The following is a 24,184-nucleotide window of genomic DNA, read 5'->3' as shown; positions in this document are numbered from 1 at the left end:
GCTCATTATAATGGAGCACATAATTACAATTTGATCCTAGGATGGATCAGTAAAGTGTCATTCTTTATCTGGAAGAATATGGAAGGAAAACAAGCTAGAGTTTGCAGAGCGCCTACACTATGTCAGTTGAGTTTAATCCATTATCTCACTTAATCCTCAAGGATCTTGATAGATATTATTATGCTGACATTTCCTGATAGGGAAGCTATGGCTCAGAGAGGTTAAATGCTTTTTTCCAGGATACACAGCTAGCAAGTGGTAGAACTGGGGTTTAAAACAATTATTTTTTATAATTACGAAATTTGTAAATGTTTATCCCTTCAGTAAAGCACATTGTATCTCAATGTAATTGAGTATTTTAAGTAGTAATTTTCTAGTTTTCTGTATGCAATACCTAATTATCCTTCATTTATCATTTTAAAATTAGAGAGATTTATGTTAAATTATCTTAGAATCATTTGTGTGTGTGTGTGAGTGTGTGAGTGTGTGTGTGTGAGTTCATTTCTCTTATCCTGGCCTATTATTGGTCAGCATTTCCCGAAATTTGTGCCTTGAAACACAAATTCTCTGAAAAATGTTTAACGTTGGCCAACTAAGTTTGGAAACCATTTGCTTAACCAAATTCAAAATGCCTCTTTATTAGAGTCTTTAATATTTTAATGTCTAGTTTACATTTCCCAGTGGGGAATGTATAATACAACACTTTCTAAGCTTATGCGACCAGGGACCTTTCTTCAGCTGAGCATCCTATGGGACCACTGTTCTTTGACACACACTTTGGGTGTGTCACACACTTTGGGTCTAAGCGTCCAGAGCATGTTTCAATATAAAAAATACTCCTCCTTTTTGGGAAGTTCTACCTGTTGCCTCACTCGATCTTTCCTGATAGTGTGCATGTATTTACATCCCTGTGGGGAAACACATGCACATGATAACAGTTGATGGAAACCATAGAAATAATTGGGCTGTCTAGACAATCGTTTCTTGACCATTGGATAGTAATGCAATAGTAATGGGGAGAGCATCTAAATCCCCAGATAATATAAAAAAGTATTGTGTCATTCTCGTGAGTAGTTTTAGCTTCCCCGCATCTGATAAAGACCAAACAAATTGTGGCTTTTGAATTGCAAAGAATTATCTGTCCAATTGCTTCATTCCCGTTGCCTGCCATATAGGAACCAAGGGGCAGAAGAATGATGGAGGGACAAGGAGGGAGAAAGGCAGGGAGGGAAGAAATCTACGGTTGAGACTAAGAGTTGCTAGCTGAGTTTTAAGTAGGTGCTAAGATGATCATACTCAGCCTTAGCAAAATGTTGTTCCCAGTTACCGTATAACTATGACAACAAAGCCCTGTGGACTATAGCTAGAAATGAGGGCAAATATTTGCAAGGAAATAATGTTCTGGGTAATACCTGATCTGGTTAAATAGATCCTGGGTAACTGGGAATCGAGTGCACCTTGCCTAGTGTGGAATGTTGAAGGCCCCGGCCTGGGAAAAGTTTTCCTAGAATTCTGGGAATGAAATCCCCCTGGAGTTTCCTTCTCAAGCTTCTTCCATGCATATTTACCTCTCCTAATGAACCATTCATTAGAACAATATTATTTTCTTGCAAACACTTGTTCTCATTTCTAGCTATAGCCAAAATTTCTGGAGGGCTTTGCTGTCATGGTTATACCATAGTTACATAGTTACACCTCGTCAAAACTCAGCCAGCATCCCTTAGTTTCAACCACCGATTTCTCACCTTGCTGGCCCAGCAGCGCCCTGAATCTAGGGAGTGCAACGCGGTTGGCCATCTGATGGGTAAAGGAGCGTGGAAAATGAAAACTTTATGGAGGCTTTAATTCTCCAAATAAAACTAAGTGCCTGCTCCACGAATCATTACACAGATCAGAAACCCGATGCTGTCCCACTGGAACAGCCCAAGTAGAAGAGCAGCTTTCCAAAGCGCCTCAGAGATTTTCTGGGCGTCGTTGGCTAGGTCTGTGGGAGGTATGCTCTACTTTCTCCTGAGCAGTAGCACAGGGGAAGGTTAAAATTCAGGGCGAGATTACAGTCCAGGGCCCAGTCCTGATGTAAGGATGAGAGACAAAAATGAGGTAGGGCAAGGAGACTGGACTTGGAGACAGAAAACCTCAGCTGGTATCTCGATTCTGTCTTTTCCTAGCATTGTGACCTTGGTCTAGTCACTTCGCCCCAGTGATACTTGCCAAAATAAGGATGGAAAAGGCACACTGGATGTGAAATTGCATGTAAGCTTTATTGTATGTATACACAAAAGTTTATTATTAGTGTTGCTGCTACAAATGGTGGTTCCCCCCTCTCCCTCCTGGGGATGCTCCCAGAATTTTCCTTGCAGGTGAGACTTTCTAGGGTGAGTATCCCAAAGACCCGGCACACTGAGGAGTTTTGTGATAGGACCATTCAAAGGAAAGGGAACTAATGGCAGCTGCCATTTTTTCTTGTGCTTGTTTTCAGACTGCTCCTATAAAGAGAGGGTGAGAGAGAGCGAGCAAGGGCGAGGAAGGGAGGAAGGAGAGGGGAGCCTCTTCTGAAGGGTTAAAGCAAGATAGTGCTGTAAAGTGATTCCAGATGTACAAATATTAATATCTCTCTCCCTGATGAATGAGAAGGTATGACCCAGTTAGGAAACTGCTAAAATTACCGGCGCCACCGAGACCTCAGCCGATGGCCTGGTGCAGACTTTTATCCTTACCCCGGCAACTGTAATGCTGATGAAGGGCTCGGACTTGCTGCAGGAGACTTTCCAAAACTTCACTCTGTCCCCTGTGTCTGGGCTCTCTGTCGTCACAGTCTTTCCAGTCTATTGAACAAAAGAAACAAACAGAGTGAAATTTTAAAGCAGGGGAGGCCTCTCCGCGGCCCTGCCTCAGGAGCTGAGCTTTGCTCGTGCTGCCCACAGACCATGTGGGTAAGCACCCAGCACTCGCACGGCTGGCAAGCAGTGCCAAGGGTTTGGAGGCTGCCACTGTCCAGGGCCCTGTGCAAAACAGTAATTGTGGTTGGGTTCTCGTGCTGGGCAGTCTCAAGGCAAGAGAACATGGTAACGGAAAGCCAAAAGAAAACGGGCGATCTGGGAGTCCAGTCCCCCCACCCCCCCCAACTCTTCATTCTCCTTTTCAGCACCCAGGGTCCTAATCAGTTCCCTTGCCACCTCTCCACTCAGCACCCCACGTCTCAACTGGATTTCTGCCGTAGGAAAGGAAGGGGTGGGAATGTGCAGACTAGATGAAATCCACAGTCCCCAATGCTTTTATTGTAGGTTTCACACTTTTGGCCAAATTGACATTTCTTTCCAAGGAAAGAGCCTATGTCAGATGCCAAGAAATGGAAATCTACATTTTGCTCTAATGAATGTCTGCTTTGGTTAGCTGGCACAGCGACTCCTGCACATACTCTGAGCCACCAACCACCCTGTCTGCTCAGTCTCTAAATATACAGTATTAGCTTACATGGCAAATTTAAATTGCAATACCCACTGAGATTTTTCTCCCCCTTATATTTTCATTCCATTTGGCAATAATGATATCAAGAGTAATAACCCGTACGGGACTAATGTCAAGACTGTAATTCTGCTGTCTCCAACTCTGGATTTTTTTTTTTTTTTTAAGCAGGTCAGTCAGTCATTTCATAGTTCATCCCCTCTTCCCTCTGTTTTCTTTCCCCCAGTTTTACTTTCTGAACCTTTCAAAAGCAACAATTGAAGGCGCTTCTTGGTTAAAATGCTTTTGCTAAAAATGCTAGACATTTTTTTCCCCCTAGAAAAGTCAGTTCATTCATGAGTGTATCGGAGGCTTAAATTCTAGTTGAGTCTTTTTCAAATCCCCCCATCCCCAGATTTATTTTTAAAATATGGGATTGCCCTTGTTTAGATGCCATGGTAGCTAGAGTTAGGCAAAAGTCTCCTACAATGGTCCGTCCAAGGCCAAGTAGTACAGCTCAGTTAGAAAGAACACACAGGTCCTGGAGGCAGGTAAACTTGGGCGTGAATCCTGGCTCTTCCGATTTTTCCCTTAGTGACTGTAACTGAGGCAAGTTAGTTACACCAGCTGGGTCTCTGCCCCATGCCATGAGAAAGGAGCAGAGTGCCTCCCTTGCAGTATGTGTGTGGGGAGGAGGATGAGTACCCAGCACAGTGTTACACGGAAGGCAGTGTGTAAGTAAGACACTGTGTAAGTAGCAACTTAAAAAGACCGGTCTCCGTTGGTTGGAAGTTAACTCCCTGAGCAGCGAGTATGGAAACATCATTTCTTTACCTTATCAGATGATCCCTGTGAAAGAGGCCTCAGAGATTTTCTAATCAATCCCTCCCCCTTCCCACCTACCCCCATGCACTGTTCTCCATCTCCGCTCTCAGGAGACTGAGGCCCAGAGATACCCATTCCAGTTCTACATTACTCAGCTTGTTGGGAGCATGGCCGGGGCTGTCGCATAGTCCTGTGACCCTCCTTACCATGCTCATTTCCTTATACCACGGATGTTTGTTTTTCCTTTTGGGAAGGAGGGTCAGAGCTTGGTTGGCGTCTGTGTGGTGTGGGTTAGTTGTGGTCAGCCCTGGAGACAGGGGATTGGCATAGGTGCCTTCTGTGGACTCTGTTCCTTGTGGGCAGGAACTATGACTTAATTTCTCTTTGCCTCAGGGCTCTTCTTTGTAAAGTGAATTTTTGAGTCTCTTTTTAGGTTATCTGAGGTTTCAAAGAAATGATGTAAATAAAGCACCACTCTGGGCACGTAGGAGACACTCATTAAATGTTGAGGAGGCATTGTGACTTAACAGCATGATGGTGTTCAGGTAGGATGGACTGCGAAAGGGCCTTTATTGGGAAATTGGGACATGTTTGAGGAAATGAACTCCAGGTGGCTCTTGGACTATCTGTGGTGTCCCTGGTGTCCGGGCACAGTGAGAATAAACATTATCCTCATAGATTCCCAAAGGCCGTGATGAATTTGTTTCCCTAGCTGGATAAATATATCCAAAGTACTCATGATAAGATGAACAATGCTGTTTGCTTGAGTAAGACTCCTGGGTGGCTGAATTACTACCTGGCCCCAAACATGCTAATATAGTCTAATGAGTGTTAATACCGCCGTCAGTGCAAGGGGGGATGAAATGGCCCTGGCCCTATTACATCAGAGTGGCGAGCTCAGGCCGATGACTTTATGATACGTTAGAAAATTGCTAATGCTAAATTGCAGCCCGACTAAACGCTGGACACGATGCCAAGGTTTTTGGAAAGAATGAGTTTTTCTCATAGATGTTTGGAAGGTTCTGACGACTACATAAAATAGGAGACTTTAGGGATGAGGGAGAAAATTGAAAATATATTAAGAAATCAGGAACCTGACAGGAATAAACTTGGTGTGGTAGGAAAAGAGCAGATCATGCCACATAATACAGCTCACTGTTCTGGTAATGAGACACTTCAGTTGCAACACAATGCAGAGCTTACATTCACTGGCGATATCAGCGCTTTCCCGATCGTAACGCAGACAAGCCTGTCTGGGTCCTTTTCTCTTATTATGTACCATGCCATATAACATAAGTCTATAAAAACACATTAAGGACTTTTGTAAAAATATAAAAAAAAAGTTTTATAGCTTACTGGAACATATGACCCAATTTCCAATTACTCTGTCATGTTAGGATACATTGTCTTCTGGTAAATATTTGAAGACCGATACATGTTACATCACAATGTCATACTCTGTTTATAAATAGAGACAGAGTGTTTTTATGTTGTTCTTTCCAAGTTATGTGGCATGTCCGAAGCAACTGTAACGACATGTTTCAGTTCTTTGCCAGACACCCTTGTTAATCCATTGAGCTATTGTAGAAAGCTCCGTTTTGCTGTGTTAATTACCACACAATAAGCAACTCTTCCCAGCCTTGGACCAACTGTTCTTGTCATTCTTGAGAGAGCTCCTCAAATGGGCTGTGAGGGGGAGTGTCTGAATAGAATTTGTTTATAGAGCCAGACATCTGATGCTTACAAGTTAATGCATCCACATGTGCATCAGAATTTGCATGGGGGAGTGCATTTGGAATGGGTTTCCCATTGCCCTGCCTTCAGGTGAGCAGAGGCTAGCTTTTTTTTTCTTTGTCTTTTCTGTCTCTTCTATCCCTCCATTTCCAACAATACATACCCCTTTCTTCTCTTCCTGGAAAGAGATTGGTTTCCTTAGTATCTCAATCTTGCAGTATTCCCAGTGTGTGTTTCTGACAAGTCTTTAATAAGAAAGCTGTCCAAATAAGAATAATTACATCATTAGATGCTAGGGCATACAGGAGCCTTAGAGGTCTCCGGGATCAGTGGTATGAGGCTCTCTGTGACCTGGTTTAGCTCACTGAGTCCACCAGAGCCGGGAGTCAGGAATGGTTGGCTGGCTCTTAGTTGGCTTGTCTGCCTGATAGCAGGGCACTAGCTACCCCTGGCCTAGATAGCGGGTCTTGAGCAGCTTGGGCTTGAATCCTGGCGTAGCCATACGGTAGACTTGTAACCTTGGGCAAGGCAACACCCTCTCTGAATCCCAATCTCTTTATTCTCAGAGGAGGAGGAGGGTTTGGACCTGACTTCAGTGCTTGCTAGTTCAGTGATGTTGGGTTCTATGTATGCATGTGCCTCTATGTTAATAGTTCTCCCATCAGTAAAATGGACCTCAGAATAAAATGCACTTCATTTTATTCTTATTTGGACAGCTTTCTTATGAAGATTAAAAGCACCAATCAATGACAGGTTCCTAGATTAATGTACAGCATATAATGAGCCTTAGGAATGTTAGCGCTGATGCTGATGCTGATGCTTATCCACAAGGTGGGAACAGTGATGACTGACTGTTGTGAGGATCAAGTGAGACACTGAATGTGAAAGCCCATAATGTACCACCGACTCATGATCCATCCTGGGTAAAGGGTTGTTATAGTACTCAAAAAATATATAAATATAGAAAAGAAACTCATAACCCAAATATCCACTAGTAAATTTGGACAGTTATATGCAGACACACCTATCTAATTATAGTCAAACTCACAGTTTAAATGCTATATAAAATTTTGCATTTTTTTGAACATAAAGCTTATACCATAAGAATTTCTTCTACACAATGGTTTTTTAAAACACCATTTTTAGTGGTTATTTTTGTTCTGTAGTGTAGATACTATATCATACTTTATTTAACCACTAAGTTAATACAGAATATGTGTTCTCTCCACCACGCATGATATTTCACTGTACCAATAGATTGCTGCACTGCACATCTTTGCCCATGTTGCTTGTCTGCATCTGTTTTCTTAGGTTAGATTCCTAGATGTGTCATTATGGGATAGAAAGAAATGAATGTTCTTATGGTAGGTAGTTGATATAGATGGCAAATTGTGATCCAAAAAGGATGTTGCAGTTGGTACTCACAGGAAGCATATTATGCCATTTTTAACTATCACATTCATGAAGATCTAAAAAAAAAAAAATTACAGTACAATTTAGAGCAATAGGTTCATTATGTAGAAAAAGCTATCATATGGTGTATTGGAGGTTTTTTCTAGTTAATTAAAATTTCTGGTTAAGAGAGATATATTAGGGCATAAATCAGTATTCAAATAATTAGGGGAGGCTTTTGCTGGATTTTTCAGCCACTGCTACAAACATGATAGGTTATATTTGTGGCAGAGTGTTCATAAGAGAGCTTTCCTTCTGACAGAATGTAAGATTTGCTAGGCTCCCACTGCAGAAGGGGTGACAAGAGCTGAAGTGGAGTGTATGTCCTCTAGCCCACGGTGTCGTTTCAGTACCTCCCTACGAATGCCCTGCATAAAGGTATGATCAGACCAGTTCTACAGATGCTGACTTGAGGCTCAGAGTTTAAATAGCTTTTGAAGGCCATAGAGCTAATAAAAGGTATAATGGGCACCAAATTTGGTCTTGCTGGCTACACATTCTCTCTCCTTTCGTTCCACCGAGTTGCATCCTAGGGGAGCATTTCTGCAGAGGAATCATTTAGTGTGTGGCCCAGATGCTACCCTGAGTTAGTCCTGCACAGTGGAGAGAGGGATTGGATGGCAATGGCATTCCGGGGATGGAGTTGAAGCCTGTGGCCAGGCTTGAGGGAGTTCACAGCCACCACCTACTAGAAGGAGAGGCACATGCTGGTGTCGTGGTCTGAGCAGGTCCCCATCCTTTCATGTTATAAGCCGAGACTTGAACAAAATACTGTTGGCCCTGCAAAGTATGGAAATAGAAGAATGCATCAGGGATTTCATTTAAGTCACTTTTACCCTAGAAGTAGATTTCCATGTCTGACCGACTCATTTATTATCCCTTGGGAACAAACTGCCCTACCACCCATACCTTAGCTTTCTAGCTTTTCTCAATTGTTACATTTGCCTACAATGATAAATATTTGGGGGGTGTGCCCTTTTGGTTTCTCTGCTTTCTTTCCCTGCCCCCAAAACAGACCATCATAATTACTTTTTCTGGCCCCTCCAAAACCCATATACACCAATTTTTTAAAGTCACAGATCTCTAAGGTTTACCAAAAAAGAGCACTTCTCATTCTCACCTATTTCTCCCTATCCCCTCCTCCCGAGAGACAGCCACCATCACCTTTTGAGTGGATCAACTTGCTTTAGGACATTTAACAGGCTCTAATGAACATCTTTTCAGATGAGTAATTAAAGGTCTGCTCCATTCTCTTACTGGCTGCATAGTACTCCACTGTGGGGCAGGTACAGCCATTGACTAACCAGTCCCTCACTAGGGCGCGTTTAGACGGTTTGCACACTTTAGGCCACGATAAACTGCATGACAAACATTCTCTACTCAGCTCTTGAAACTTTAAAAAATTTAATTCCTTGATGTTACTTCCATTTAAAAACGGTTATTAAAACAATGGCTTCTATTCTTTGATGTCTCCTGGCATTATGAATTAAGGAGTTATTTTTGTTTGCTTATAATGTTTTAAAATGTTTTGTATAGTTTTATGCCTTTGCTTTGAGGAGTTTATTTATTTCCCTCCTCCCATCCAGTGAACCCAAAGGGGCATTTTAGAAGCCAGCAGTTGATAAACCATGGCTTGTAAATATTGTAAAATGATGTTTGAAGTTAAAAAAAAATAGCAATCTCTGTAGAGCCTCTGCTAGGGATTTAATAATATTGGCCTTACTATATTCTAAAGTTAAAATTTTTTTAATATTAAAAATGGATTTCTGTAGAGAGTGGGTTTCTATGTGCCTCAAGGTTATGGAGACTGCAGAAGTGTAAATCTACTTCTGCGCTTTTATGATTAGGATACTGTCTGCATTGTTCTCATTGGACGGCCAAGTGGAAAAACTTAATTCCTATAAAAATTGGTTCAAATATTAGAGAAACTCTCTGTGGAGAGCTTTCGATTTTTATCACTGTATCACTTTTTTGTTTCAAGCAATGGAAATTCCCCAAGGTTTTCCGTGGCCCTCTTCCACCCTGTGAGCTATAGGCTTGGGAATCAGCCTCCTGCCGATGGCCTCTCTGGGGGCCACCCACTTGGGTTTGTTTTTTCTGGTAATCCACAGTTTGGGTGTCTGGTGTAGATGTGTGATTAGAACTAAAAATCAAGATTCTGTGGTGGTGACCCAACCACCAAGAATTCTGTTAGAATGAGCTGGTTCAACCTCGAACAGACGCAACCTGGTATGGCTTCTTGCTGCTGGGTTTCAGGATTGTACTTTACATATAAAACTGTTTTAATTGACTGACCTTTTAGAAAAACAACAATAACAACAAAATTCTCCCTCTACCTCTCATAGGTGAAGGTCCTAAGACATGAATTATTTGAATTGGGCCCAAAATAAAAAAAAAAGGTTGGATTTAAGTTTACCTAAAAATTTTTCTTTTCATAAAAAAATATTTTGATATGCCATTTTGTTGCATTTTAATTGTTTGAGGAAATATAGAGTTTGTTTCAGTCCTCTGAAGTGACTTGCTAGATGTTTTTATGTTTTGCATTTCGTATGCTTATATGTTTTATAGCTCTATAAATAATTAATGTTTAAGTATAGATTGGTTGAACAAATAAGCACAGTGTATCCCAGTTTTTTGTCCACAGTTTAAGTTGGTTCAGGTTACTGAGAAATGTAGCGCCACCATATATAGTTGCTTTTGTTATGGAAGCAGATTTAGACAGATTTTTTTTTTTTTTTTTAAATCAAGGGGGAAGGATTTCTCTCAGGAAATTGTGTGACTCCAGTTGATGACTGATCTCAACCAGGCTGTCGGGGGTAGGGTTAGATGAGGCTGTTGTTTTTACTATCAGACAGGGAGTCAAAATTGGATCTCCTGGAGCCTTTGATCCCCCCTGAAGGTTGAACTGCGATCCAGAAAGCAACAGCTCTCAAGGCCTGCATGAGGCCAGGCCCCTTCTGATCTCTGCAGAACATGGCAGCTTACAAAGTGGATCATGCTTTCTGCTCGCTCTGCCCTGGGGTTTGGATTATGGATACCAGACACATCACGCCTAAGGAGTGGCGGTTGTTGCCAGAGTAGGCCTTTGCTACCAAAATTCCAGCACAAACATCAGGGGCAGGGGCAGGGGCAGGGGCAGGGGCAGGGGCAGGGGCAGGGGCAGGGGCAGGGGCAGGGGCAGGGGCAGGGGAAGTCTAAGGGGAATGATTTGGCATTTACCGTTGTAAGCCCTGTGATCGTGCATCTCAGGGCCTGCAGGTCTTCCATGATGATTTCTCCAGCCAGAGGACAAAAGTCTTTAGACATGCTCCATTCCACTGGGTGGGAGAGAGGGAGGGAGGGGAGAGAGAGGGGGACAATGAATGATGCTTCATCAAGAAGCATCATAGACACTCCAGCCTATAATCTCTCTCAAAAATAGTGAGTTTATCTTCTTTTTCCTATATTGACCCATGTAACATGCTCCTCGACATAAGTTGGTTTCCAAGTTCCCAATTATTTTTTTCAAACAAGAGCAAAATAAAGTAACTATTCAACAGCGATGAATACACCTTAAATATTTGTGTGTGTAAACACATGCTCAGGCACATTACATATGAAAGGTCACTGTACACAGAAGATAAAGTATTTGATTACACGTGAGAAGGGTTCGTTACATTACATTCTATCCATTCCCCAAGTCTGGTTTCTGCCTCACTGTTCTACTGAAAATGCTATTTCAAGGTCCCAGCGACATTCTCATTCAAAACAAAGCAGCCTCTTTTCGTGTCCTTCCCCACAGTGGGACACCTCCTTCTGGCATCATTTTCTTTCTTCTGTGTCTCATAGGCCACTTCCCGGCTCTCTGTCTCCTTCCCGATACCGATACTATCTCCTGGGCTTCTTCGCTGACTTTTCTTCGGCCCAAGGATTTGGGATTTGTGGCTGACTTCGTCAATGCTCCCCCGACACCTGACATCCTCAAAGTGGGTGTTCATGCAAAGTTAAATCTAACACCCAAATTCTAACACCCGCTTTACTGTGAGGTCATGTTCTTTCATAACATTTTTCATTGGTTGGAAAAAAGAACACACCAGGATCGGGAAAGATACATTTTGTATCATCGGTAACAAGTGTGTTAAGTGACGGTTTACACATGGCAGGATTTAAGGTGGTCCTAAATGAAGCAGGAGCTTAAGTCACGTGGAAGACAAGGCCTGCACGTTTCTAAACCTCTTGATGACAAGCTGTAGACCTTAAGATTTAAATTATATTCTCTACGACACTTAACTGCTTCAAAATCAAGCCATGCCATTCCTAAATTCTGCACCCCTGGAGTCACAGAATCCCTCTGTTATAGACAGCAGCCCCTCTGCCCCTTTTCTTCAAAATTGCTCTCCTAAAATTCCTAGCGTTCTGATCACCTGCAAGACTGCTCATCGAGACATCCCGCCACAATGGCCTCCCTTATTTTTTGTAACCTGCCTTCCCACTGGTTTGAGCTGCACCCCCTCTCTGCTTTTCCTACCTCCTGACCCCCTCGTTCGAGGCTCTCCCAGGCTCCCCTTTTCCTTCCTTCTTTGATGTGATGCTCCTTGGAGGATTGGCTTCTCTCTTTACTCCTCATGCTTGGCTACAGGTAGAGACCTGATCCACTTCTATGGCGCCAACTATACCTCTTGAAACTGCAATTCTAGGTATAGCCTCTCTCTAGAGCTTTAACTTCCTCTAGTAAGTCTCCACTGCACTTGAGTAGCCGCTCAGTACTTGTCCGTGCCCAAATATGTTTCTCCTCCTGTTTGCCCAACTTTAGGTCGTGGTCTTGACACGTATCCAATCCCCCAGCCCCGAATCTCTAGCATCCTTGCCTCCTCTTTCTCCCCCATTCCTTATGATAAGTTAGTTACTAAACTCGGTAGGTTATAAGCTCCCCTCTCCCTCTCACACTGAGATTATTCTAGAACAAGCCTTCATAATCATGAGCATCAGCTCAGCAGTTGATTTTTTATAGGTCTGATAGATCACCTGACCAGCTCTTCTAATTTATTTTTCGGTTCATCTTCTCATTCTCTTGTACAATCCTCTCACTATAGCCTGAATTATAGTTTAAAAATGCAGATCTATTAATTTCATTCTCAGGCATACTGTAAAATCCAATTAAAATCAAATGATTATGGTTATCTGTTAACTCTCAAATTGAGCCTCTACCCCCTTATAAGCATGTCTTCTAAAACATATATACATATATATTTTAACATATGTTATATGTGCATGTGTGTATAATTCTTTTCAAAATGTTTTATTATGCTTATGATGAGCTACTAGCCCTTGAAGAAGTCGTCTCTGAAAGGCAAATTGGAGAGGATTTGTAATCAGAGAATAATCTTGCATATAATTTCAACTAAAGGGGAAAAGGAATCATCAAGAGAGTTATCACAAACAAAACAAGATGGAAATCAGTAGCAAGTGTGTAAAGACATGTAGAAAGAGCAAAGAAAATTCTGGAAATAAAAATATCCTTGGTTGCCATTGAGACATGCTTGATTGACTGACGTGGTGGAACTTCAAGTTCAAGGCTGAGAATTCAGAGCTCACTCCTGGCTACGGATTCAGGGTAACAGCTCAAAAGAAGAGTTATGGATTACCGAGCAAAATACCAGATTATCTGGCAAGCGATTAATGAAAAATTACTCAAAGATACAATCTTTAAAATTTCTGAAGAAACACAGTCTACTTTCAAATAAGAACCATTCGCGGTCTATTGAAATATGTTTTACAAAGCATGTCCCAGGTGGAAAAGAGGGCCTGGCCTCTGGAAAACAAAGCAAAAACATAGAAGCAGGTTTGGGAATTAACAGAATGTTTGCAGCGTTGAAGTCTAATTAGATCTTATAACACACATGTGTGTCCAAGAGGGCCAGGACTAGGAAAAGGGAAGATTCACGTGGAAGGGAAAAAATTCTCCATGTTGGAACAGCCAACCTGTTCCTGGGCAACCAATAGTCTTTTTCCTCTGTCTACCTCCTTGGGCGGGTGGACTCTTCTGACATGTAAAAAGGAGCTTCTGGTAATTTAAGGAACGAGAGAGGGAAACGGAGTGAGCAGGAGTCACTTTGAGAGCCAGCTGGGAATTCTACGAAGGCAGGTTAGCATGGTCTCTCCCTGGAAAGTTATGTGTAGGTCGTCTAAAGACTTAATATTAAAACCATGAGAAAAATCACATATAAGCCTGCCCTAAATCCCTGAAGGGCTGGAGCCATGTATAGAAGTTTAAAACGATATAAGACTTATAATTGTAAGATAAAGATCAGGCAACTGTTTCCACTTAGATCTAGGAAACAGGAGCAGGGTTTAGTCATGCAACGAGTGGCTCCTAGCTGCTGAACATGAGCAAGAAAGGTACCATGCAAAACCTAGGTGTGAGTATTTTTAAAAATGTGGCTCTGGCTCCAACCGTGATTCACTATATTTAAATCAAATAACTATGAATATTTTTAGTGGGACACTTTGTTATTTTAGCAAAGATTTCATTTTTGTGTAAGATTCAGAAATGTAGAATCCTTGGGGCAGGAGAGTTCTAGGAAGGAAAAGGACTGCTGAAGAGCTGGCCTTGTTGCCTAAAGTCTACAATGCGAGGGGAAATGTCACAGACTCAGTGAGAAAGGCAGGCAATTCAAGACTCAGAGTGTTAGACATACAAGCCGAGAACTTGGTCTAGAGCGAGGCGAACACCAAGCCATGTGCTGTGGACAGTGTGATTCATGCACCCTGCTCTCGCGGAAACACTTTTAAATTTCAGGCCAGGTTTTTGAGATACGAAAACTATGTAAACTAAAGCTGTAAGGAAAGAACATTGCTACAATGTCCAGTCAGTTTCATCCGATTAAAAAAATAAGCCCCAAACCTGTCCACTGGTTCCCTAAAGCCCCAAAGGCCCCAAAGCCCAGAGTTGCTTTATCCTGTTTGCGCTGGGAGGGGTGCCCTGTGAAGGTTATCCTCCTGCCTCTTGCTCAGGCCCCACACACCCTCCACTCCAGCCTCACCAGTCACTGGACCTCAGACCCATTGCTTATGCTGTTTGCTCTTTCAGTGCTCATGGTCCTCTGTCCCCAAATCGTCTTCCTCTTCAAATAGCCCTGGTTCCAGCACTTTCCTTTCCTAGCTTCTCCTGGGTTTCCAAGGAAAGCTTCTTTGCTAGTTTTCCCATAGCAATTTTTTTTAAACCTAGGTGTTTTGTTTTTGTTTTTAAATATTTTTATTGATTTCAGAGAGAGGAAGGGAGAGGGATAGAAACATCAATGATGAGAAGGTCATTGATCGGCTGCCTCCTGCACGCCCCCTGCTGGGAATCAAGCCCGCAACCTGGGCATGTGCCCCGACTGGGAATCGAATCTCAATCTCCTGAATCCTAAGTCGATGCTCAACCCCTGAGCCACGCTGGCCGGGATCCCAAATCAATTTTAATGTGTCCTACATTGCACTTGCTTTATTGTTTTGTATTTATTTTTTAAGACATCTGTCTCCTCTGTAGCCTCTGAGCTGTTTGAGGGCAAGGGCCATGTCCAGTCAGTACCAGTTTCCAAAGCACCTTATGATAGCACTCAGCCCAGTATAGGTGGCCCAGTAAATGCTGGGTGAATCAAATGCTTGCAAGTCTAAGGAAGACAGAAATCTGATGCTGGTACATACAGAATAAGAAAGCAGTGTCAGAAAAAACGGGGTTGAAAGAGAGCAGAAGTTGCTTGAGCTGCCCAGTAAGTGGTTGAGATGGAGATTAACTCCTGGCTTCCAGATCCCCAGCATCCCAGACTCGTCACTTGCCCATGCTGTCTCTCAGGAACCCAAAAAATAAAAGTTGATTTCCTGTTCCCCTATCAGCACTTCTGTGGAACCAAAACAGCATTCTTACTGGCCACACTCACCCCGGCGCCTTAGCTAATGAACGGAATTTGGCTAGACTGCCTCGCCCAGCACCAGGGCATTATGAAATCTTCCCCCGATCCATCTAATTGTGCAGTTTCTAACCTTCCAGGCCAACCATAGCGCAAGAGGAAGAAAGAGGGAGAGAGGGACGTGCCCAGAAACCCAAATACAGTCATTTCTAGAGATGAGAAGATGTGTCTTGCTGAAGCCTGAACCCGCTCAGCGCTTGTGGGTTTTAAATTGGGAACTGACGTGAAAACCCTGGATCTGGGAATTCTGTTTAGCTCTGGCAAAATAGGAGGTCCGAGCCGCTTGCATTTTTTATTTTAAATTCCCTCGGTAGTCCTAGGATCAGGGGCATGCATTACATTCAAACAAGAATCTTTATTGTTTGCACAGCACACGGCCTTCTAGTTAATTAGAAAAACATTTTTCCCCCCCAAATTAAATTTCCCTAGAAAAACAATGATTTAAATTAAGGGCAAAAGGCTTTTTTTTTTTGGGACGCTAGTAATGCCTTCCTACCCCCATGACTTTTGAAGATTTAAAGCAAAGCTGTGTGCATTTCTTTATCGTCAGACTCTGCCATCCACACCAATCGTGTGTATCTGGGTACACTGTTTTAGTTTTGCCAGACACATGTTAGAGTGGCACACAGATACAGGTAGGAAGCAGGGATTTCTAAATACTCAGATTTTGAAAAGTACATAAGCACTACAAGTAACCTCAGAAAAAGCTCCATAGTCGGATGCATTCGCTTCTTTATTTCCCCCCTCTATGGTTCTTAACTAAACTGATTGATTCTCTTGATCCCATTGGCTTTTTAAATGAAAGGTATTGTCATTCCTGTGATTCTTACTATTCCTGGTAGGGCTTTCTCTCTTTCCAAGGCTAGCATAAAATGTGTGTTGAATGAATACCAGTCTTCAGAGGCCCAGTTGCCGCCAGCCTGTCTCCAACGAGATCCACGGAGGTTCACCTCTCATGTACGTCTCTGGTCACTTAGCTGGGATATCTAGGAGAGCCTTCAGACACAGTTTCCTTCAGTAACGCCGTCGTTTGGGGATGAGAACGTCCGATTCATCTGCACTAGTGTAGTTACTGGCAACATAAATAACCCGCAGGCCGCAGGTCTCTAGAAGTCACTAGTTTCTTACATTTATAGGATTACCTGTCCTTAGTAGATTCACCCACTGGTTTGGAGAAGGTGTCAGATTTATCACAAAGTAGAGTGCAAAATCCTCCTCTTGTGTCACATCTTGAGACTAGGTGGTGTGTGATAGTGTGGCTTTCAGAGGCAGCACAGACAGAGAGAGGGAGGAGGTCAGAGCTTGGCCCCGATCCGCATTGAGATGGGGGATAAATGCAGCAGGGTGCTGGAGCTGACTCACATGGCTCACAGGAGCTGAATGTTAAAATTTCAGAATTCTGTGAGCTGGTGGGCAACACAGCCATCATTAAAAATTAAACTGTATAAACTTAAAGACAAAGACAGTAAGCACTCAAAACTCATCTCTCCATTTTTACTGCATTTTACTATTAATTATGTCCCTGGGGTTATTGACATCTGTTGTATCTGAATGGGACAAGTAGCATATAGTGATGTACTACTGAACATCTTTTCCCAGCCAATTTAGTGACATCACGTTGGTAGCTTGACATTGGCTGTGGTGGGAATATTTACACCAGAGAAATCAGCAAATACTATAAACAAGGTCTTGATTTTTTCATTTGGTGGACTGTCTAGACCGGGTATCAGTGAACTACAGTTCCATGAGCCAAATCTGGCCTGAGGTTTTGTATGGCCCAAGAGCTAAGGATGGTTTTGGTTTTTACATTTTTAACGGAATGGAAAAAAAAAAATACATGCACACATGCACACACACACAGTGAAAAATATGTGACAGAGACTATATATAGCCCACGAAGCCTACTGTATTTATTCCCTGGCCCTTTACAGGAGAAATTTGCTGACCACCGGTCTAGACTTAAGAAAGTGATGGAGAAAATGTCGATAATGCAGATTAAAGTTAAAAGTTTCTGTGGCTGTTACACCACAGTAGCACCAAAAAACTGAAGAAAAATTCTTCCAGTGTTTGAAAACTATGGCTTGATTCAACAAAGAATGTCATTGACTAACGAGTGAAGTTCCAACATTGTTGTTTCATTTTTGTTTCACTTCCTTAAAATAAATGAAAATATCAGACAACATTTACAGTGGAATCACACTCATTGTTACTTGCAGCTATAGGTTGGATACAGATTCAAGAGTCTGATAAAAATAAGCAGAAACGTTTTGGGAGAATCAATAGGCTACAAGGAATTTATATAAAAAAAAAGTATATTATTATTTGTATATTGTGTGCTATATATCTTTTCTGTCAGTAAAATTTATAAAAGACTTATGTGCGTGTGCATGTGTATATATGTATATACACATATAGCCTCCCCCCCAATCCATAGAGCCCATTGTTAAACAATTACCACTGGATAAGTGGTTGGTGACTGCTCAGATGGACTCTAAGTGTGGGTGTATCCTGACCAGCAGGGTACAGTGTCTGAAATCTACCAGCAGAGTATAGATTTCTCAGGCATAATTTAGGTAACATTCTGTTATCAGGACACAAGAATGAGGCATGCAAATCCCTTTAGGACACAGGAGTGGCACAGTGAGGGAATCTGGGGCAGAAGTTCAGTTACCAAGCCCTCACCACTGGGAGGTCTGCCCAGTGGCTAGGCCTCAGGCACTGGGTACAGGTGGCCAGGTTCCCTGCATCAGTCAGTTCTTTTTACCTAAGCCAGGGCTGGCCCAGCAACTGGCACAGCATGCAGCCTGCAGGGTAGGAATCTGTGGACTTGACTGCAACAAGGATGGCAAATCTGGGGCTGACCAACAGGAACCTGAGTGTTGGTTCTACGTATGGCAGGACGTACCAGCCCCCTACTCCTGATGACCTGAAAAAGCTCCACGCCTAGCCAGGATGATCTGGGTTTCATTATTATTATATTCTTTATTCTGTTTTATTACACTTTAATTTTATGATTATCTGGGCTTTATGAATGGGCACTTTTAGGACACTGTGGACTGCAAATAGAGACTTCAGTCATTAATTTGAAAAAACTTCTTAATTTTCCTCGGAACGTTGCCATATCCTTGGGCTGTCAGATGTCCAGATAGATTTTCATTTGCTTTCTACTACTTTTTAAGAGAAACTGCCCAGATAATAATATTTGTTCACTGTAGAAGTATAAGCATTGTAAAAGCCATGGTGGATAAAGCTGAACAATAGCAGGGACTCAAACCAAGTGACAAAGAGAGATCTGAAGGCTAGGACTGCCCCCCACCACACCTCTGAGAGTAAGCAGTATCTAATGCCTCTTTGGTGGGATAAGAGCTCCTCTGCTGGCTCCTCCCTTCTGGGATGCTGAGATTTTCATTTTTTGTTTCCAGCATACTGACACCCTTCTTGTCTGCAGAGAGATAGCTCCAACAAGCTAATTTTACGTTTCTGAAGAACACCAGGCAGGGAAGTACAGGATCAGCTATCTGATTTATATACATGAGAGCCAAGATACGTGGCCAATTCACAGCTTTCTGAATCCTATTGGGCCCACATGGAATTAAAATAACCAGCCAGAGAGGCAAAAGCAGAAACATGCCAACTTCCCTGCCAGATGAGAGGCCTGTGTTCAGAGAAAGGCACTCTAACTACTTGGCTTTTCCTTCACTCTCTTACTATACCTGTTTTAACATTCCATTGCCCTCCTTATAATTGGAACAAATTAAACTCCTTGAGGACAGGACCTGCACCATATTGACCTTTGGAGGCCCACCCACCCCACACTCTCTTGTAGAGCTCTGGGGGAGGGGCTCTGATTGAGTGGTTTTGACTCATGTGTATACTGATAGGTGGGGGACAATTCTCATCCATTTTACTCCCTGTGATCTACAAAATAAGGGCTCCGTAGTGGGGCATTTAACCTAATTTCTGAGCCTTATTTCCCACCACTGTGTTTACCCTGTGTTCCAGGGAAGGAAAACCAGCACTTAATGGAAACCAACCAGGTTCTTTTACAGATAAGTTCGTCATTTATTTCTCACACTGTTCCTGCAAGACCTAGTCATTCATTCAGTAATTCTGCCAATTTAACAAGTGGGTGAACTGGGAATTGGAGCCAGGTCTGTGGGGACCCAAAACTCACCTATAACTTCTTATTGAGCCTGAGATAAAACCCTCAATCCCAGCCTACAAGGCTCTAGTAGATGATCTCTGGGCCTTCCCTACCTCTAGCTTCAGTTTCATAGTGCCCACTTGGTCTCTTCCTCTCTCTGATTTTTAATTTATTTATTATTATTTTTATATCTTTATTGATTTCAGAGAGAGAGGAAGGGAGAGGGAGAGAGAGAGAGAGAAACACCAATGATCAGAGTCATTGATCGGCTGCCTCCTGCACAACCCCTGCTGGGGATCCAGTGCACAACATGGGCATGTGCCCTGACTGGGAATCGAACCTTGGTCTCCTGGATCCTAGGTTGATGCTCAACTGCTGAGCCACGCCACCCAGGCCCTCTCTCTGATTTTTAGATCCTTGAACATGTCAGGCTCCTACTTCTCTCACACATACTGTTCATTTTGCCAGAAATGTTCTTCCTCCTTTGTTCTGACTTTCATTCCTTCAATTATCCACCCCTTCCCTTCTCTGCAACAATCAGTGTAAATGTCACTTCTGCACACACACCTTCTCTGATCCCAGGACAACATCAAGTCCTTGTTCTATCTCTTGGAGCACCTTGGTGGCACAGTCATTATCTATTAGTGAATTACCTCTTTCATCCTGTAAGCTCGACAAAGACAGTGAATATGTATATAGATTCCCCAACAGCATATGCCATAGTATAGCGTCATCTGCACTTTCTGCAACTTAGCAAGTTATGTGTACCAAACGCATCCTTTTTCTCAATTATCCTATTATTTTTATTTTTAGCATTTAGTACCTACAATTATTTATGTAAGTTCCATGAGTTTGTCTATTTTTTTCCCCCACTGGATCTGCAGGGCCTATAAGAGTATCTGCACATTGTAGACATTTTTAAAAATCTGTGTTAAATGAGCATTTTAACATGCTCATGATAATGAGCATTATCTTCCCTGTAATTTCTTCAGGGTGGACACTGTGTCTGACTCATTTTTGCATTCCCCACAGTTGGCCGAGACCATGGCTTGCATGGAGTAATAAATAGTTCCAAAAATAAATGTCGAATGAATATAATGCCAGTCACTTCCTCTTCCTCCCGAGACACTTATTGTCTACTGGACCCCAAGAAACAAGTGTGCTTTTCCACCTCACCTATGCTCCATTGTGTAAGAGCACATCTTAAGGAGGGGCGGTGGCCTCTGCTGTATTCTTCAAAAAATAGAGGCTATGGGTACCTCAAGTGCCCCAATAAAGGGTATTGCTAGTTGAGGCAGAGTTAAACTAGGTGTTTTCTGATAATAGAAAAGAACTATATTGGCTGAGGGTGGGGTTGGCAGTTTTTCCTAAGAAAATTGTTCCAATTATTTTTTAAAGGATTAAAAGATGGCATGTGTAAAATGTTACCAAAAACCCCTGAATTAAACAAAAGCAGATAATGGTTTATAGGAAGTTAATGCTTAGTGATCTTCAGAGGACACTAAGAAAATATCTTAATTATTGGGCAATGAGCTTTACTTCCAAATATTTCACTTCATCCTCATAACAAGCCCATAGGATGGGTGATATTTTTCTCATTTTACTGATGAGGAAACTGAGACTCAGAACTTTTAAATGACTAGTTCAAGGCCGCACAGCTTAGCATTGCCGAATCTGGAGCTGAACCCCCGTGTGTTTTGTCTGCCTTCTGCCCCCACATAGGGAGAAAGTGATAAATGGATGAAGAGCCAGGTTGAGGTCTTTTAAGCTAGAGAGAACTCCAACCATGAAAAACTTGTAGAAACTATTTGCAACATTTGAGTTCCACTGAGCACACTGTGTGGGACACAAGGCAGGGCTCCTGGTAGACACCTCTGTCCTCTCTCCCCAAGGACCAGGGTTGTCTCTAATACTGTGATTTTCTTGTTGTGGTTTCAAAGGGAGAGCGGGTTGGGGACAGTGACCGCTGAGCAGAACAGAGGATTGTGCTGATGCTGGGGGACTGCGAGTCTCATGGAGGTGTTCTGTACTCTCATGTCAGCGACATGGGGCTCTTGTGGCCAGGATAAGTACTGACTTACAAAAAAAATCAACAGCAATGTAAACAGTCACAGGAGACTCCTGTAAATTGCTGGCAAGTAACTGGAGGCTGGTTCACGTTATGTAAATAACCTCACTGGTGCTGAGTCTTCCTCCTCTTCTCCCTCCAATAGCCTGCTCTGAGCCCTCCCAGGCCTGAATAAGGCTGTATCCCCCCCCCCCCCCCCCCCACCCACACACACACCTGTTTCTCTCCCCTCTGGCTAGAGACACTTAGGCTAAGGTGAGAGATAGGATGGACAGCCTGGGAACAAACCAATTCCAAAGCAGGAGCGGTTCCCCAGGATCCAAAGGAATCTGTGGGAGAAAAGAAAGGAGAGGAGGGGACAAGGGAGGACAGGGCAAGGATGCAAGCAGGGAGGAGACCACCTTGGAAGCAGCCAGCCACAGGCCTCCTCCCTTTGTGTCTCACCAAGGGAATGCTCTGTTTGGGGTGCTTCCTTCTGTATTTGCTTTCACATCGTACTGTAAATTACTCAACAAGGTGCCTTATTGATCCTGACAAATCCAGCCTTTAGATTTTCCCATCAAGGCAAGAAGGAGCCTCCCGGAGATTCCCAGGGAGACAAAGAGCTCTGTCTTCTGTTCCCAGGCTCAGCTTCTGCTTATGTCCGGATGATCAGACTGGCCGATACAGAGAGCACAAACCTCAATATGTTCCTGCGGACGTCCTTTACTGGGGGTCCAGGAAACCCAAACAAACTTCAGGGGATGAAAGAAAAGCCTTCATATTGTAAACAACATGCATGTATTTTTTTTGAGATCCCCATGAAAGGTTACACATCATAATTTACAATGTATTTCCTAGCTGGGGCTATTTGAAGGGTCTAATTACTTTTCTTGGGATAGTGCTGTAGTTCTCTCCATTTTGTTTGTTGACTACTTACATGTATCTAGTTATATGTGATGTCTCTAATTTGCAACATTCACAAAACACATTTGAATCAGTAGCTTGGACCGAACATGTATAACGTTGAGCATTTTCCAGCTCATGTCTTCGAACTGGCAGAATACTCCACGCCTTTTATCTTGGTCCATGGGAGCAACTGGCACATAGTAGGTGTCCAGTAAAGATGTATAAAGTGAATGAATGTAGCAGTTCATTTAATAAAGAAGACTTTGTCAATTCACAGTTTAAAAGAAAGAACCAGGCTGCTATTTAAAAAATAAAATAAAATTTAAGAGTCTATTTGAACCAAACAGATGACATATGCTGTGGAGCAAGATCCCAAGTGCTGCCACCAGGCTGCATTTTTATAAACATTCTAAAAAGGTCACCCACTGTGAGGAAGACGGAGGAAAGGAGCTCTTTGGATTTTGAAAAGTCTTTCACCTATTCTAAGATAACAAGGTAGAGCGAGACAGTCCCTGGCACTATTTAAATCTTGCGAGTAAGGTAGTTGGCCCAGAGACAGTAAGAAAAAAGAATTATGTGGACTTATTGGAGGGAAATATACATAATAGGTTCTCAATAAATAAAGATAGCTGAATTTATTGAATTTTTGTCTCTGTTGGTCCAATATCCAACCCCAAGCTAACTGCTGGTATATTTGGGATAAGAAGTCAAATCTAACTGTAAATCTAGCACTGATTAGATGATTGATTTATCAGACTTTTCACTTGCACCCTACCAGGGACCAGATGCTGTAAAGTGCTGGGTTGCAAATCTGAATAAAGCCTGATCCTAGCCCTCTAGACAATTACAATCTAATGGGGGAGACAGACAAGTCAATACAAGGTCATAATGCAATATATTAGTGCTATGATAGAGGCGGCTCAGAGTGGGAGCACCCCGGACAGCCTGGGAGCAGCCGGTCAGGGATAGCTTCCTGGACAGGCTGACTCTTGGCAGATCCTTGGAGGATGTGTAGGTCTGCCACGGGGAGAGCGCAGCCAGAGGTATCCCAGACGGGCTGCTGCCTGTGCAGAGGGCAGATTCATGGTGCCCTCGGGGAACTGCAAGGCGGTCATGGGGAGAGGAGAAGAAAGAGTGAAGTGAGATGGGAGAGTGACTTTAGTCACAGAGGAGATTCAACAGGGAGGCAGGAGCTCTGTGTCATGCTAACAAGGGTTCGCATTTTGAAGTCATTGCGGAGCTACTCAGAGATCAGATTTGCACGTTAGAAAGATCTCTCTTGTACCTTGTGGGAGAAAGCTAGAGATGGGCAAGGCTGTAGTCAGGGAGACCAGAATAGTATTAGCGCCATGGTCCATGGGAGATGGGATGCCAGGTCAGGGTTGGCATTGCCTTCACCCTTTGTGAGTAGCAGGAGATGGCCTGACTTTCTATTACCCACCAAGAGACAGCTTTTCCTATTCACAGAGGCATTTGTGAGCCAAATTTTTATGTAAACCCAAATATTTGGCATCTCAAGCTCTCATAGGAAATGGTGAATACTGGAGTTTAACTACTTTTTTTTTTTTTTTTTTAAACTAAGAGCTATTAGCAACTGTGTATACTTAAAAATTTCCAAATCAAATATCGTGGTCATATCAAAAACCATGCTCTCTCTCCAGGTGTATGTAGCTGGTCTCAGCTTCACTCCAAGTTCAA

At 42.8% G+C, this 24,184-nt stretch overlaps 1 protein-coding gene across 1 annotated transcript in view; it reads right to left on the bottom strand.

Annotated features, from left to right (window-relative positions):
* ANKFN1 (ankyrin repeat and fibronectin type III domain containing 1) overlaps nt 1-24,184 on the bottom strand; it is a 119,516-nt gene that overhangs the window by 53,741 nt on the left and 41,591 nt on the right. The window contains exons 5-7 of the mRNA XM_087825636.1: nt 10,675-10,772; nt 8,145-8,235; nt 2,718-2,825 (exon numbers count right to left, since the gene is read on the bottom strand). Of these exons, the coding sequence (XP_087681762.1) occupies nt 2,718-2,825; nt 8,145-8,235; nt 10,675-10,772 (297 nt within the window). The remainder of the gene's footprint in view (nt 1-2,717; nt 2,826-8,144; nt 8,236-10,674; nt 10,773-24,184) is intronic.

The sequence above is a fragment of the Miniopterus natalensis genome, chromosome 17 (genome assembly GCF_054644295.1).
Source record: "Miniopterus natalensis isolate mMinNat1 chromosome 17, mMinNat1.hap1, whole genome shotgun sequence".
Taxonomy (NCBI): Eukaryota; Metazoa; Chordata; class Mammalia; order Chiroptera; family Miniopteridae; genus Miniopterus; species Miniopterus natalensis.
The sequence above is the reverse complement of the archived record's forward strand: the minus strand, read 5'-3'. Positions and strand labels throughout refer to the sequence as shown.